The sequence below is a fragment of the Rhinatrema bivittatum genome, chromosome 4 (assembly GCF_901001135.1).
Source record: "Rhinatrema bivittatum chromosome 4, aRhiBiv1.1, whole genome shotgun sequence".
NCBI lineage: Eukaryota > Metazoa > Chordata > Amphibia > Gymnophiona > Rhinatrematidae > Rhinatrema > Rhinatrema bivittatum.
The window spans coordinates 218,264,950-218,281,685 of record NC_042618.1 but is presented as its reverse complement, the minus strand read 5'-3'; the positions used below and the strand labels follow the sequence as shown (position 1 = coordinate 218,281,685).

At 43.0% G+C, this 16,736-nt stretch overlaps 1 protein-coding gene across 7 annotated transcripts in view; it reads left to right on the top strand.

The window, feature by feature from the left end:
- Positions 1-16,736, top strand: part of MYBPC1 (myosin binding protein C, slow type) — a 244,050-nt gene that overhangs the window by 192,935 nt on the left and 34,379 nt on the right. For all 7 annotated transcript variants that reach the window (XR_003856413.1, XR_003856412.1, XR_003856411.1 and 4 more), the window contains one exon: positions 6,926-7,014. Coding sequence is in view for 2 of the 7 variants with exons in the window: in XM_029599714.1 (XP_029455574.1) it covers positions 6,926-7,014 (89 nt within the window). In the remaining 5 variants the exon portion in view is untranslated. The remainder of the gene's footprint in view (positions 1-6,925; positions 7,015-16,736) is intronic.

The window sequence follows — 16,736 nt, the reverse complement described above, 5'->3', positions numbered from 1 at the left end:
CGGGGGCGTGGCCAAGTGCCCCGACACAGCAGCCTGTGTCGGGGCCTGCCGCGCCGGCGCGCGTAAGTTACTACTGCCCGGAGGCAGTAGTAACTTCTCCGATAAAGGTAGGGGGGGTTCTAGATAGGGCCGGGGGGGGGGGGGTGGGTTAGGTAGGGGAAGGGAAGGGAAGGTGCGGGGGGTAGAAAAAAAGTTCCCTCCGAGGTCACTCCGATTTCAGAGCGGCCTCGGAGGGAACGGGCAGCGCGCACAAGTTGCACAAATGTGCAACCCCTTGCGCGCACCAACCCCAGATTTTATAAGATACGCGCGGCTACGCGCGTATCTTATAAAATCCAGCATACTTTTGTTCACGCCTGGTGCGCGAACAAAAGTACACGCGCACTTATGTTTTTAAAATCTACCTCAAAGAGTTACATCTTCTCCTAAGCAGATGCAACTTTCTGCATGTACATTTACAGGCATGCTTTTCAAAATCTAAAGTGTGCACATAAATGCTTTTCCCTCCCCCAACTCCACCCCCTGGAATGCCTTTTCCTAATGCATGTAAAAATACATACTTTTACCCCACAACCCATAATTGATTTTCAAAATGCCAGTTATGGGGTAGATTTTTAAAAATGCGCCTTCGCGTACTTTTGTTGGCGCACCAGGCGCAAAAAAAAATACGCTGGATTTTAGTAGATACGCACGGCGCACGTATCTGCTAAAATCCAGGATTGGCGCGCGCAAGGCTGCCGATTTTGTGCAGCCGGTGCACGCCAAGCCGCACAGCCTGCCTCCGTTCCCTCCAAGGCTGCTCCGAAATCGGAGCGGCCTCGGAGGGAACTCGCTTTCGCCCTCCCCTCACCTTCCCCTCCCTTCCTCTATCTAACCCACCCCCCCCCCCCGGCCCTATCTAAACCCCCCCCTACCTTTGTCGGTAGATCTACGCCTCCCGGAGGGAGGCGTAGATCTACCGGGAGGCGTCTAAGGTAGATCTACGCCTCCCGGAGGGAGAAGTAAATCCCCGCGCGCCAGCAGGGGATTTACCGCCCCCAGGTCGCGCCGAGACGTGACCTGGGGGCGGTTCCGGAGAGCACGGCCACGCCCCCGGACTGCCCCGGGCCAAAACCACGCCCTCGGGCCCGCCCCCAAAACGCCGCACAGATCGGCCCCGCCCCGACACGCCCCCCCTCGAAAAACCCCGGGACTTATGCGATTCCCGGGGCTCTGCGCGCGCCGGCAGGCCTATGGAAAATAGGCCTGCCGGCGCGCAAGGCCCTGCTCGCGTAAATACGGGCGGATTTACGCGAGCAGGGCTCTTAAAATCCGCCCCTATATGTATAAAAGAAGGTTTTATGTGCATAAATTGCTTTGAAAATCAAGCCCTTAGAGTGAAAACACACCCGTTTCAAAGAAGAGGACAACAGAGATATTCATTGATAAGATCTTGGGGCTGCACATTTTACTTTCTGTATCATGCGGGAATGACTAATAGGCCCATCAACATGTATTTGCAAGTTGCAGGCGCTATTAGTTTCGGCGGGGGGGGGGGTTGGCCGCACGTTTTCCACACGCTTTTACCCATTACTGTATAAGGGGTAAAAATAGCGCGTGGAAAACGCGCGGCCAAACGGGGGCTAACAGTGCACTCAGCCTGCATCGGCCCGTAAGTGAAGGAGGTAAATGCAGGCCTTGCTATCCAGCACCTTATAAATGTCTTCACACCCTTGTACATTTTTCACATTCTGCTGTCTAAAAAATACAAATAAAAAATGTAAGGAAGTAGGAGTTTGTTTCACTGATCTGCATAACATGCTGTACACTTTCATCTTGAAAGAGCAATTATAGAAATATTCCAGAATTAACTACTGTGAGGTCGATGTTCAAAAGCCATTTAGACAGATAACTGAAAAGTTATCAGTCTGAATGGCAAAGCTGGCAAATTGAAAGTCTTATCCAGCTAGAATTTAGCTGCATATGTTGGGGGTGTTCCAGGGGCGGGTGGGAGGAGCAGAGTTAACCAGATGAGTTAACTGGCTAACTCCGATATTTGGAATTAGCCAGTTAACTTATGCAGCTAACTCTGGTCGTGCCGCTGATCTGTTCTAAAGTTAGCCATATAAACATACGTTTATCTGGCTGATTAGCTGAGCCGCTCAGTGGCTGAATATTGCCTCCTATCAGAATAAAAAAAAAACAACCCAAAAGTCTTGATTGCATATGTCTTCAAACATTTGGTCATACAAATCCAAATTTGTCCTGGTTCAAATTATTGCCTTAAGAAGGCCCATAGTAAGTTAAATAGAGGAGCCCACAGTAGCTGAGCTGATTTCAACACTCCCGGATTAAGAATCAAGCTGTTTCTGTTGTATGAAATAATTGTAATGGTCCTCACCCCCCTCCCCAGGCTCATTACCCTTATGGCCCTATGTGAATGCCTTTCAGCTAGAGTAGTATAATTGGTTAATTAGGGGGAGGCTCCTTCTGAGGGTGCTGGGATGGCAGCCCCCCCTTGGGATGTAATAAAAGCAGCTCACGCCTGAGAGCTCTGGGGGCGGTGAAGCTTTGGTTTTGAAGTTGTAGGAAGTGTGGGGATTTTTTTTTTCCTTCGTTGGATTTGCACCTACCCTGGGACTCAGGTACCCACCTGCCCGCAGTTCCTGGACAAAGGTCCCGGGATCCGCTCTCCCAGTCCATTCGCCGGCTGGCTGGGTTTGTGTCCCGGGTTGTTTGGGATTTCAGAGAGCTTTTTCTTTGCTAGGAACCTGCGAGACTCCTGTGTGGGTGCCGGGGGGGAGGGGCCTAAGATAGGGGAGATCGGCCCTTCTGCCACCTCAGTGAGGACAGGGGGATGGTGATGATCTGCTGCATGGAACCTTCTGGTGATTTTTGGACTCGGGTTTGGGGAAAGATCTGGGGGGGGGGAGTGTTTTGCTGCCCCTCTTCCTGCTCTGGAAAAAGGAACCACCGAGAGCTGTGCGTTCCAGCAGGGGCTCCCTTTCATCGTGGGATTCGAAAAGAGAGAGAGAGGGAGAGACTGGGACCTCTGGAGAACTGAGAGTAAAACCATCGTGAAATTTATTGAGGACCCTCATTTGGGAGAGAGAACATTGGGGACTGTACGCAGAGACTTTGTTCATTTTTTTTTCTGATCGGTTGGAAAGGGGCTTCCTGCCAAAACCAGGATATCCCCGCCCACTTAGGAACCTCATTTGTCCAAGTCCTGGATGGTGAGAGTTTCCCCTTGCCTTGGACCAAGGTAGAGAGACCCTTGTTACAGATACAGAGAATTAGAACTGTAAAAAAAACCCACCTAAGGATAAGAATGACGTAAACTGTGCAATTTACTATTCAGAACGTACCTTCAGTAAAGTTTAATTTTGGACACTCACTCAGAGTCTCCGCGTTGTTTGTTGATACTTAGCATACGTACTGGTGAAGGGAAAGGTACCCCTCTCCCAGGGAAAAGTAATAGTGTCACCCCTGCCACCTATGCCCCTGGAGGAGCCATCCTCCCAGTCAGTGAAAGAATCCAGCCCCGAGGTGAAAGAGAGAATGTAAGGGAAATAAAGATCCAAGCCAGGCCCAGAAGAGGTAAAAAATACTTTTTGGCCCATCGGTTACCCAAAGATTGGGTTGCATGATTTTTTTTTAAATATCTTTTCACTTTGTTGCAGGTGTGAACAAATTGACACTATAAATAATAGCAAAACAGAAAATAAACCAATCAGTACCTCAGCATATAGTACAATTGCAGTATCTTACATTAAGAAATGGCAGTTTTTACACAAAACATTGTCATCATCCGATATGGCGAGGAAAAGAACCCAAATTTCTAATGCCCCAAGTTGTAGAAGCTCAGAAATGGGTCCCAGGTGTGCTCATACTTTGACATCTGCCGCTTCCAACATGCAAATAGGAGTAGACACAGGCTGGGAAGGTGAGAGGAGCTGAGAGGGCTGAAAGAGGGTACATGGGCTGTGAGACGATAACTGAGAAAAGGGGATCCTGCCAGGTACTTGTGACCTGAATTGATCACTGTTAGAAACGAGATACTGGGCTTGATGGGCCTTTGGTCTGACCCAGTAGGGCAACTCTTATGTAATTATGTACTTCAGTGAGAGCTACTTCTCAATACTGGCAGTGTGCAAATTCCCGATGAAGAGCTATTCTAAAGCAGGCAGATAATAACAGTTGGGATTCCAAGGGTTTATTTATTTATTGAAACATTTTATATACCGTCGTTCCTTGTTTACAAAATAACATTCATAGTTATAACTCAGCAAACAAACAATAATTGGTTACAAAGTGGTATTATTGACAGGCATTAATATTTATCAAGTGAAATTTTCTAGTTCATATTCATAATTGATCTAGCACTTAAGGCAAAGAGTACTGAAAATTAAAACAAGATGATAGTTTTCACTTCTTAGTCAGTGGGTTGTTTTGAGATTCTTACATTCACTTGTTTGATTTATTCTTCATGATTAGATTATTATCTTTTGTCTTTCTTGTCTCTGTCTTTCCTGTGGCTCTGTTTTTCGGCCAGAGTCGGGCATTTTAATAAAGGGCTTGTTTTCATCCGATTCCCATTGTCGTCACTGTTACACAGCTCACTGGATCGGCTACCGCTTTGTTTTTTGGGTCTGTTTTTCTTGTGCCTTTAAGTTAATTTATAAGCGTTTTTGAATAGCCATGTTTTTAGCTCACATTTAAATTTCTTACTATCTGGTAAAATACATAACGTCTCTGGCATAGAATTCCAGAGCTTTGGACCCATTATGGAGAACATACAATATCTTATTTGCATCAGATGTGTACTCTGTTTTGTGGGAATAGTCCCCTAACAGGCCAGTATTATTGTGTTATGGTATGTGTAATGTACCGCACGCATGTTATAAAATCCAGGGTCAGCGCGCGCAAGGTGCACACATGTGCACCTTGCGCGCGCCGAGCCCGAGGGGAGCCCCGATGGCTTTCCCCGTTCCCTCCAAGGCCACTCTGAAATCGAAGCGGCCTTGGAGGGAACATTTTTTCGGCCCCCCCACCTTCCCCTCCCTTCCTCTATCTAATCCACTTCCAAGCCTTAACTAAATCCCCCCCCCACACCTTTGTTCCAAAAGTTACTTTGATTGATGTTTTATATTTCTTGATTTTATTATTTAATGTATTATGAAAAATGGTAATGTTCCTGTTTTTCCATTGTTGCTCTGCATATAGAGGCCGGCTTGTTGTGGTTCCAGTTCAGTTCCTCTCATTATGTTTCTGTTTATACTTTCTGATCTCTTTATTCTGTATTTGGTGAGGTTCTGTCTGTGTTCTGCATTTGTGATGGAGGTGATGGGGTGGGGGCGTGTCAGTTTTTTAAAATATAGATTGCAGGAGGAAGCTGGGCTTTATCTGAGTGAATGTCCTCAGGTGGCCCAGTCAGAGTGCAGACCTGAATTGAACAGAACATCTGTGGCAAGACTTGAAGACTGCAGTCCACAGGTGATCCCCAGCTAACTTGAAAGAGCTTGAGCTTTTCTGCCAAGAAGAATGGGCAAAAACTGTAACTTCCTGCTAGGCAAAGTTGGGAGATACTTATTTAATTTTTTATTTAAACCATTTATATTCCGCTAATCCACAAATCTCAGTGGATAACAATAAACATATATAATAAAATCAAACTACTTATCTTAAGTGGCTCAAGACTGTTATTGCTGCAAAAGGAGCTACCATCAAGAATTGAATTAAGGAGTGTGAAGACTTATGCAATTATTTTTGTATTTTTATTCTTATTTACTTTTGGAATGTTTCTAAAATTCTTCTTTAATGATGAATGTGTAAAGCATGTTTAGGGCTTTGGATTTTTTGTTTTAACTGATAAAACACCATTAAAACACTCCTGATGCAAAAATAATAAAATAGGTATTTATTGGCTAAACACAGGAAAAACTCAAATTTTCCTAATATTCTTTCATCCCTTTGCCTGTCTTGATCCACTCTGTTTTGTGTGTCTTTTACACACTTATGACTCCTCAGGTGCACAATGCATGTATTTAATTCAACCAGAAAATGTACCCAGCAACCGTAATTGCACTGCGAAAACACAGATAAACACTGATTTTTTTGTACTCTCAACCCCTAATTAGCTAGAAAATGAACTCCTGAATTTAGAATTTATAAACCCTTATGAATAGAAGCCCAAAGTATGTTGTATAGATCAGTGAAACAAACTCTGTCTTTAATGCATTTTGATTTGTATTTTTTGGATAGCAGAATGTGAAAAATGCACATGGGTGTGAAGACTTTTACAAGGCACTAAAAAATATGGCAAAGATATCAAGAAACCTTTATAATCAGGATAGTTTCCTTGCCTGGAGGCAACCGTAACCAATTTCCTAATAGGACCCGAGAAGGACTAGGAGTCCAAAACTCTCACATGGCCCTAAAATGATTTTGAAAGTGTGTATCTTCTCTTAAGGATTAGCACTGTGCTGTGTTTACAGTATATTCCTGGACAGCATTATAGCCTATCTGACGTTTGGTTGTCTGAGTTGGAAATGCTACTGGAGAGGCAAATTTTTAAAGCAATTTACACAGGTAAGAGGCATTTTCCCAAATTGGCTGTCTGGATATTTTCCACCCTCCCTACAGCGAAAGGTCTACGTGTCATTGGACAACGCACATGCCTTCAGCTGCGTTGAAAGGAGGCATGCCCAGGGAGCGTGTTCAGGTAAAGTCAAGTATGTGGACGCCTTCTTCAGATCTTTGCATTTTATTTTTTAAATAAGTGCAAGTGACTGTGTACTTTATATCCGTGGTAATAGCTAAAGTTATGCAACCAGCATGCTTTGGCTTTGAACATTGGTGAACCAATGCAAAGAAATTGGACCCCCTTAATGGCATATTGTAGCAACAGATAGCCTTTGTTTAAATTCTTTATTTTGCTTTATAGAACCTCCAAAGATTCGTCTTCCCCGCCACTTGAAACAAACCTATATTAAAAGAGTTGGAGAAGCTGTGAATCTGGTCATACCTTTCCAGGTAAGGATATTCGCCCACTTTTGTCCATGCGTAACTTCAGTGAATTTTCAAGGAGAAACCAAACAGGTAGTTCCCCTTTGAAAACGTGCTCAAGTTCTGCACGTGCAAAAGTTGTCTGGCTATTTGTGTGGCTTGAGTTAGGGTGACAGAAAATACATATATATGTTTGAGAGTTGAATTAATTTGGGTAGATGAGACTGCCCATCTCTCTGCCCCTCTTGCTTTGCTGCCAGCTTTTGTAAGTAACAGGCAGCAACTCTATTTTCAATGAACGTTTACTCGTGAATACCCCAGTTGCCACTGACCCTAGACTGCCCTCCATGTCAGCTGGGCCAGCTTGTGTAGTCACCAGGCTCCCCCATATGTCCAAGCTAGATGCCCTATACCAGGGGTAAGCATCATCAGTCCTGGAGTGTCATCAGGTCTTGTTTTCAGGATATCCACAATGAATATGCATAAGGTATATTTGCATACATTGCCTCCATTGTATGCAAATATATCTCTTGCATATTCATTCTGATGTCTTGAAAACTAGACCTGTTTGTGGTACTCCAGGATCAAAGCTGCCTACTCCTGCCCTGTGAATGCATCCAGTGCATGCCCCTCAAAGCTTGTGCCAAGCTCCCAAGCTGGGATGTCCTCTAGCAATCATGAATCTGAGGGCAGCACATGTCTGTCAGACCTCCACTGATGTTTAAACAAGGATGCCCCCGACAGGTATGGCTGCATCCAGCACTGCCCTCCCCTCTCTCTCCCCCCCCCCCCCCGGCTCCTGCTGTACCTGCCAACCTGACTGTACCCAGTCTATATCCCTCCAGACTCTTGCCGCAATACTAAGCTGGGATATCCTCTTGCAGTTATTGCTGTGTCCACTGCTTGCCCATCAGACACCTACCAAGCTCAAAGCAAGGATGCCTTTTACCAGTGCATGCCCCCAGCAGTCTGTCTAGGCCCCTGACTGGTAGCATGCAACTGCTTGCCTAACACCTCCTACACATCAGGTTGCCTTCTGAGGCACCACCCACTAAGACAGTGTCCCCATTATTGGACTAGGAACCACACCCTCAGTGATAAGTTTACATGTCACCTCCAATTTTGACTCAGGTATCCTACTACAGGCCTGTAGAAATTGCAAACTTACCACAGAAAATATGCTGCAGCCTATCTTATGAAAGAATTTGTATGTTTCTTGTAGATTGTTGTTAATAGGTCCTGTCAAGTGTCCTATGGATTTATCATGTTCACTGAAAACAATCCTGTGCTCTTTGTTGAAGCTCAGTATTGAATTTGACATATGGCTTTTCGCCAATTTGTGTGAACTGCATGCTAGGGTTACTCAATCTTCTCAACCTGTTACTCCTTCAAGTGGTTGGGTCAAGTGGTAGTGAAGCCTGTCCATCTCTGGGGTACTTTGAGGACTGTGAACAGCAGATAAGGTAGTAGCAAGTCCCAATTTATGCCAACTTCATCTATGAACTTCCATAATATTTGTTTCAACATTTGTTTAAATATTTCCGCAATATTTGTTGAAGCGTTCCATGAGGGCATCGGTCTGTGGATGGTACACTGATGAACATAGAGCTTTCAGCTTCAGTAGGCTAGAGTTGCTTCATTACTTTTGAGATGATTGGGGTCCTTTGGTCTGACAGGATCGCTTTGGGTAGTCCTACACGAGAGAAAACCTCCGTTAAGGCAGTCGTCACTGTCAGGGTTTTCATGCTTTTCAGTGGAAAGACCTCAGGGTATATTGTGGCATATTCCAGGATCATGAGAATACATTTGTTACCTCACGTGGTTCTCTCCTGCAGCCCCACAAGGTCCATAGCCACAGTTTCAAAATAGGTTTCAATTATGGGTATGGGAATAAGAGATTCCACCTGAACACCGGCAGGCTTAGTGGGTTGGCAGGTAGGACAGGACTGGCAATATCATAGATCCCTGGCCAAAAAGAATTGGGCCAAGATTTTCTCTTGGGTTTTTTCCTCACCCAGGTGACCCCACCACCCCAGCAGGTGATTATGTGCTAGCTGCATGTCTTTCTAGTGATAAGACTTGGGAATTAGGAGTTGCTCTATCAGTTCTCCCTCCACACTCCCCTTTATGACTCGGTATAGCAAGTCTCTTTTCATTAGGGATATGCATCGTTTTTTGAACGAATTAAAATATCGTATGATATTTCTTCATTTGTCATATATCGGGGGTCCCCAAAAATGATAGGAAAACCCCACGAAATATCGTATGGTTTTCTTAATGTTTTGGGGGGAGGAGAAAGGGCACACAGAAAAAAAAACCCCAAACCCTTCAGATCTAATTATTTACAATCCCTCACCCTCCCAACCCCCCCCCCCCCAAACTTGCCTAAAGTCCCTGGTGGTCCAGCAGGGGTCCCAGGAGCAATGTCCCCCTATCGAGCCGTTGGCTGCCACTAATCAAAATGGCGCTGGTGGCCTTTTGCCCTTACCATGTGACAAGGGCTATCAGGGCCATTGGCTAGCCCCTGTCACATGGTAGGAGCAATGGATGCCCCACGCCATTTTTTAAGAAGGGATATCTATAGAACTTTTCATAGAGAGGAGATCATTAGTTATACCCCTTTAAAAATTAAGGAAAGATTACTCAGTATTAAAAAATTGGAATCTGAAATTAATTTATTGGAAAAGGAGCATATCTCTACTAGTAGGAGGGACATAATACTACAATTACAAAAATTTAAATATCAATATAATACCACTGTACGTCAATGGGAAGGCTCTGCTATTTTTATGTCCAATGCTAATTATTATATAGGTCATAATTGTTCCAGTCGAGTCCTTGCCAATTACTTAAGGGCTAAAAAAGGTCTTTGAAAATACATGTGCTTTATGGGGATTCTACTTAGTTACAAAAAATGAGAATATCATTGCTCAGTTTTTGAAATACTGTTCTCAGTTATATCAGTCTGAGAGTACATCCTCTGACTTCTCGAACCTACGGTTCCTTGAGAAGCTTAAGCATCCAAGTTTGGATGCAGAGGATGCTGCTCAGTTGGATAAACCAATCATGCTGAAGGAGATGTTGTTGTCCATAGACTCTTAATGTACATAAAGCTCTGCGGCGCAATGGATTTACAGCTGAATTTTATGAAGCTTTCTCTGCAGAATTTTCTCTGGCTTTGTAAACTTTATCAAGAGTTTGTACAGGTGGGAATTTTCAGAGGCTATCATTATTCTTCTACAAAAACCAAGCAGAGATCCTCTGTTTTCACAGAACTACAGGCCCATTTCCCTTCTAAATTTTTTTTAAAACTTCTTATTTATAATATTTCATTTACATTACAAGAACAAGCTTGATTAGAAATACAAGCATAAAGATTACAAAGCCAAATGTACTTGAGGAAACACAGCATCAAGAATTAATAATATAACCATTATGCTCTAAAGAGACCATAATCTTAAAGAAGGGCCCAGGCAGGTTCAGAGAAAAAGCCAAACAATAATCAAGAAAACTCTGAGAGTGTTAAGCGGGATTACTAATATAGGATAAACCCCCAAGGATCATATTAATATTTCAAAGATTTCCTGGCATCAAGAAATACACATATTTCCGACCATTCAATTACAGAATACATTTACAAGGAAAATGTATTATAAACACTGCACCAAGATCTAATGCCTCCTCGCACAGTGCAAGAAGCTTTTCCTGCAAGCTTGGGTACTCTTGGAAACATCTGGAAAGAGCTACACCTTATAGCCGTAAAATAAAGCAGCTCTATTACAAAAAAAATTTTCATAACAAAATCTTTATCCTTGGGAAAGATAAAAGAAACCAAGGGTATTCCCCTTTGTTTGATCTCAGCAGAACTAGAACTTTCCAAATTATAAGTAAGATTCAAAATATTAGCTTAGGAAGAAACTGCATCTTGAGATGCTCCTGCATTCAACTCCACTGCTGATCTTGCATCTTGGGAGAAAGAAGATCTTACTAATCGGTGGAATAACCTCAGATGAAATACCCAGTATGTGAGTCAAATATTCTTTGAAAGTCTCAGTTAGAGCAACTAAGGGAACTTTAGAAAAATTAATCACATGGATATTCAAAGGCCAAAAATAGTTTTCCAAGTTCTCAGCTTTATATAGAATCACCATATTATTAGATCAAATATCAAACTGCACTTCAGAGACTTGTTCAAAACCTTCCAATTTTACCGCCTGGGTACTAAAGGAAGACTCGCTGGATTGGATTTAGTTATGTATAATCCACTGTTACAAGGGTCAAAGAAGAAATTACCTTTTCCATAGGTGTCAGGGTGTCCCATAAGTAGTCCATTGTAATAATATCTGGTTTGGCCAGAGGAGATCTTACCAGAAAATTGGCCAGAGGAGGAGCAGGTGACATGCTGGTACTACTCTGCAGAGCCTGTGGAAGGCCCTCAAACAGGAAACTCCCTAACATCTGTACCAAAGTTCAAACCACAGCCAACTGCCCTCCCAGTACACTCCACAGTGTCATCAACTCTGCCCCAGCTTGAACCGCAGCAGTTATATCCACCAACGTCATCAGAGGCAGCCAAATTCTGCAGCAAGGAGAGTTTGGGGTTGTCACTGCACCGGGACTGAGAGAGACCTCTTGCTCTGACTGCGGGCTACCTCGACGCCCCGCAGCTAAGGAAGAGCTCACCGGTGAAAGACCCACAAATTGCGCAGGGTAAAGATCTTCTGTAGACTGTGACAGACCCTCGAGAGGCATGGGGGTGGTCCTCTAAGTTTCTCTTTGTGCTTACCCTTTTCAGGGCAAAGAAAATTGAATAAAGGGAATAAGACTCTGCACAGCCCAGAAACACAACCCGGCACGTCCTCACTTCATGCTGCTTTCTTGGACCCATCCCTTTTCAATTTTGATTACAAAATGTATGCCAAAGTTCTTGGTATGAGACTTTCTAAAGTACTGAATCTGCTTAATCATCCAACTCAAACTGATTTTTTAAAAGAGAGACTGTCAGCTAGGGGTGCACAGGAGTAGAAATTTTGTTTCATTTTTTGTTTCTTTTTTTGGGGGGGGGGGGTTCCCCACATATTTTGTTATGTTTAACATTTCATTTATTTAGTTTAAAAAAAACATGAAATAAACATTAAACTCCCCCCTAAAAAAAAGGAAACAAAAAGAAACAGAGCCTCCTGAGGCCTCCCATCCCTTGGGCCCTGGCCCAGGCTCAAAGCAGCAGCCCGGCCCAGAGGCCGAGACTCGATACTTGGGCCTGGGACCAAGATCAGGCCTTCTTTCTTAAAATGACTGTTTCCACTTGGTCTAGGCCAAGACTCAGGCATCGGGACCCGACCTCCGAACCAAGCCCTGGTGTTGGGCCTGGCCTTGGTTGTGGCGTTAGATCCCCAGTGGTTAAAGTAAGTGAGGATCAAGAAATTTCCTGGCCTGGGCCTTTGTCGGGTCTTGACCGAGGCCACAGTATTGAGCCAGAGCCTGGGCTTACGATAGGATTATAGACAGTGCTGGGGAGGAGCCGGCTGTCGTGGTACATGTGGGCACCAACGACATAGGAAAATGTGGGAAGGAGGTTCTGGAAGCCAAATTTAGGCTCTTAGGTAGAAAGCTGAAATCCAGAACCTCCAGGGTAGCATTCTCTGAAATGCTCCCTGTTCCACGCGCAGGTCACCAGAGGCAGGCAGAGCTCCGGAGTCTCAATGCGTGGATGAGACGATAGTGCAAGGAAGAGGGATTCAGTTTTGTTAGGAACTGGGGAACCTTTTGGGGAAGGGGGAGTCTCTTCCAAAGGGATGGGCTCCACCTTAACCAGGGTGGAACCAGACTGCTGGCGCTAACCTTTAAAAAGGAGATAGAGCAGCTTTTAAACTAGAACAAAGGGGAAAGCCGACAGTCGCTCAGCAGCGCATGGTTCGGAGGGAGGTATCTTCAAAGGATACTAATGATGCATTAGAATTAGGGCATCCCGACAGTGAGGTTCCAATAATAAGAAAAATAGTCCAAGTGCTTATAATTAAAATCTCACCTGAGCTAAAAGATTCCAATTTATCATTGTCAACTGAAAAGCAGAATGTAAATACAAACAAAAAACACACTTTGAAATGTTTGTATGCTAATGCCAGAAGTCTAAGAAGTAAGATGGGAGAATTAGAGTGTATAGCAGTGAATGATGACATAGACTTAATTAGCATCTCAGATACATGGTGGAAAGAGGATAACCAATGGGACAGTGCTATACCAAGGTACAAATTATATTGCAATGACAGCGAGGAGCATCTTGGTGGTGGGGTGGCACTTTATGTCTGGGATGACATAGAGTAGAAGACTAAAACTCCTGCATGAGACTAAATGCACAATCAAATCTTTATGGGTAGAAATCCCTTGTGTGTTGGGAAGCAAACCAAACTGGTAGTGCAATAAAAATGGGAGATTTCAATTACCTAATCAAAAAAGAGTCAGTGGTAAACCACACAGAATATAATCATCAAAAAATTAGTGGACACCAAAAATATTTTTTAGTATAGCCTAAAAGGTGTCAGCAAGCCTGACGTTGTGACACTTAAAAAGTGACCAACCGGTCTACACATCATCCACCTTTAAAAATTCTTTTTAATGAAAATATATATTTTTCTAATTTTTTGATTTTTTGTAAAAATGTCCTCAAATTTGCCCTAGTGAGAGAATCTTCACATTCTTTTTCAACAAACCCAACATGGCCCGTGTTTTGCTTTATAGCTTCTTCAGGGGCATGCAGGTAATATCAAAAATAGCGAGTCACATCACTTCTACCATTTTGAAATGGACACAGCGTCTCAATGTCTCTTCGCCGGGAAGCAAACCTTCCCGGCGAAGAGATTTCAATTACCCCAATATTGACTGGGTAAGTAAAAGATCAGGGCCTGCTAGAGAGATAAAGTTCCTGAATGGAATAAATGTCAGTTTTATGGAGCAATTGGTTCAGGAACCAAAGAGAGAAGGAGCAATTTTAGATCTAATTCTCAGTGGAGCACATGATTTGGTGAGAGAGGTAACGGTGGTGGGGCCGCTTGGCATTAGTGATCATAATATGATCAAATCTGAATTAATGACTGGAAAGGGACAGTAAGTAAACCCACGGCTCTAGTGCTAAACTTTCAAAAGAGAAAATTTGAGCAAATGAGAAAAATAGAAAAAAACTGAAAGGTACAGCTAGAAAGTTAAAAAGTGTGCAACAGGTGTGGACATTAAGAAAGGTGGAAGGAAGGCAATATGATTTACAGCATGGTTAAAAGGTGAGGTGAAAGAGGCTATTTTAGCCAAAAGATCTTCATTCAAAAATTGGAAAAAGGATCCATCGGAAGAAAATAGGATAAATCATAAGCACTAGCAAGTTAAATGTAAGACATTGATAAGACAGGCTAAGAGAGAATTTGAAATGAAGTTGGCCCTAGAGGCAAAAGCTCACAATAAAAACTTTAAAAAATATATCCGAAGCAGAAAGCCTGCGAGGGAGTCGGTTAGACCGCTGGATGATCAAGGGATTAAAGGGGCACTTAGAGAAGATAAGGCCATCGCGGAAAGATTAAACGATTCCTTTGCTTCGGTGTTTACTTAAGAGGATGTTGCAGAGATACCCGTTCAGGAGAAGGTTTTCATGGGTGATGATTCAGATCAACTGAACCAAATCATGGTGAATCTGGAAGATGTGTATGCCTAATTGACAAATGGAAGAGTAGTGAATTAACTAGACCAGATGGTATACACCCCACTGTTCTGAAATAACTAAAAAAATGAAATTTCAAACCTATTTCAATTAATTTGTAACCTATCATTAAAATCATCTGATGTACCTGAAGACTGGAAGATGGCCCATGTAACACCTATATTTAAAAAGGGATCCAGGGGTGATCCAAGAAACTATAGACCGGTGAGCCTGACTTCAGTGACGGGAAAAATAGTGGAAACTGTTATAAAAAATAAACACAAAACATTTAGATAGACATGGTTTGATGGGACACAGCCAACATGGATTTACCCAAGGGAAGTCTTGCCTCACAAATCTACATGTTTTGAAGGGGTGAATAAACATGTGGACAAAGGTGAACCAGTAGATGTGGTGTATTTGGATTTTCAGAAGGCGTTCGACAAAGTCCTGTAAGAGAGGCTTCCAAGAAAACTAAAAAGTCATAGGATAGGAGGCGATGTCCCTTTTGAATTGCAAGCTGGATAAAAGACAGGAAACAGAGAGTATGATTAAATGGTCAGTTTTCTCAGTGGAAAAAGGTAAACAGTGGAGTGCCTCAGGGATCTGTACTTGGACCGGTGCTTTTTAATATATTTATAAATGATCTGGAAAGGGGTACAACAAGTGAGGTGATCAAATTTGTGGATGACACAAAATTATGCAGAGTAGTTAAATCTCAAACGAATTGTGATGAATTGCAGGAGGACCTTGCGAAACTGGAAGATTGGGCTTCCAAATTGCAGATGAAATGTAACGTGGACAAGTGCAAAGTGATGCAAAGGGAAAAATAACCCTTGCTGTACTTACACAATGTTAGGTTCTGTCTTAGGAGTGTGGCCATCAAAAAAGCAAACAGAATGTTAGGAATTATTAGGAAGGGAATGGCAAATATTTATTTTATTTTATTTTATAAACTTTTCTATACCGATATTCGTAGCGACATCATATCGGTTTACAGTATAACAGCAGGTGTAAATTACATTGAACAGGTAGGGGGGCTATATGGGATACATGTCATAATGCCTCTGTATCACTCCATGGTGAGATCACACCTTGAATACTGTGTGCAATTCAGGTCACTGCATCTCAAAAGGATATAGTTGTACTGGAGAAAGTGCAGAGAAGGGCGACCAAAATGATAAGGGGCATGGAATATGAGAAAAGGCTAAAGAAGTTAGGGCTGTTCAGTTTGGAGAAGAGACAACTGAGGGGGGATATGATAGAAGTCTTTAAAATCATAAAAGGACTTGAACAAGTTAATGTAAATTGGTTATTTACTCTCTCAGATAATAGAAGGACCAGGGGGCACTCCATGAAGTTAGCAAGTACTTCATTTAAAACAAATCGAAGAAAATTCTTTTTCACTCCGTGCATAATTAAGCTCTAAATTTCATTGCCGTAGGATGTGGTTACAGCAGTTAGTGTAACTGGGTTTAAAAAAGATTTGGATAAGTTCCTAGAGGAAAAATCCATAAACTGCTATTACAGTAATTAATAAGAAATAATAGCTTGTGAATTATCTAATGTTTGGGTACTTGCCAGGTACTTGTGACTTGGATTGGCCTTTATTGGAAACAGGATACTGGGCTTAATGGACCTTTGGTCTGACCCAGTATGGCATATCTTATGTTCTTATGTTCTAATGGTTCCTCCGGCCCTGGACCCCAGCATCCTGCTCAGACATAGAGCCAGGGTCCAAGTGAGCCCCTAGGCTCAGGCATAGGCCGGAGCCCCTCCTTTGAGTCTCGGCCTATTCTCTGTGTGAGGCCCTGGCTTCGGGCCTAGGACTAGGCCCAACCAGTAACTTTTTTTTATATTTTCAAAATGAAATGAAATTCTGACAAAATTTTATCAGAATTTAAATTGTTTTGTTTTGAAAATGTCTTGAAACAAAATAGGAAATTTTGTTGTCATTTCCTGTTTTGTTTCTCCTGAGTATACATCCCTACTGTCAGCTGATTATACTAGGCTATTGTGTCATCTTATTGAATTGGACAGTCGTTCTAAGTCCCTTACAGTGATG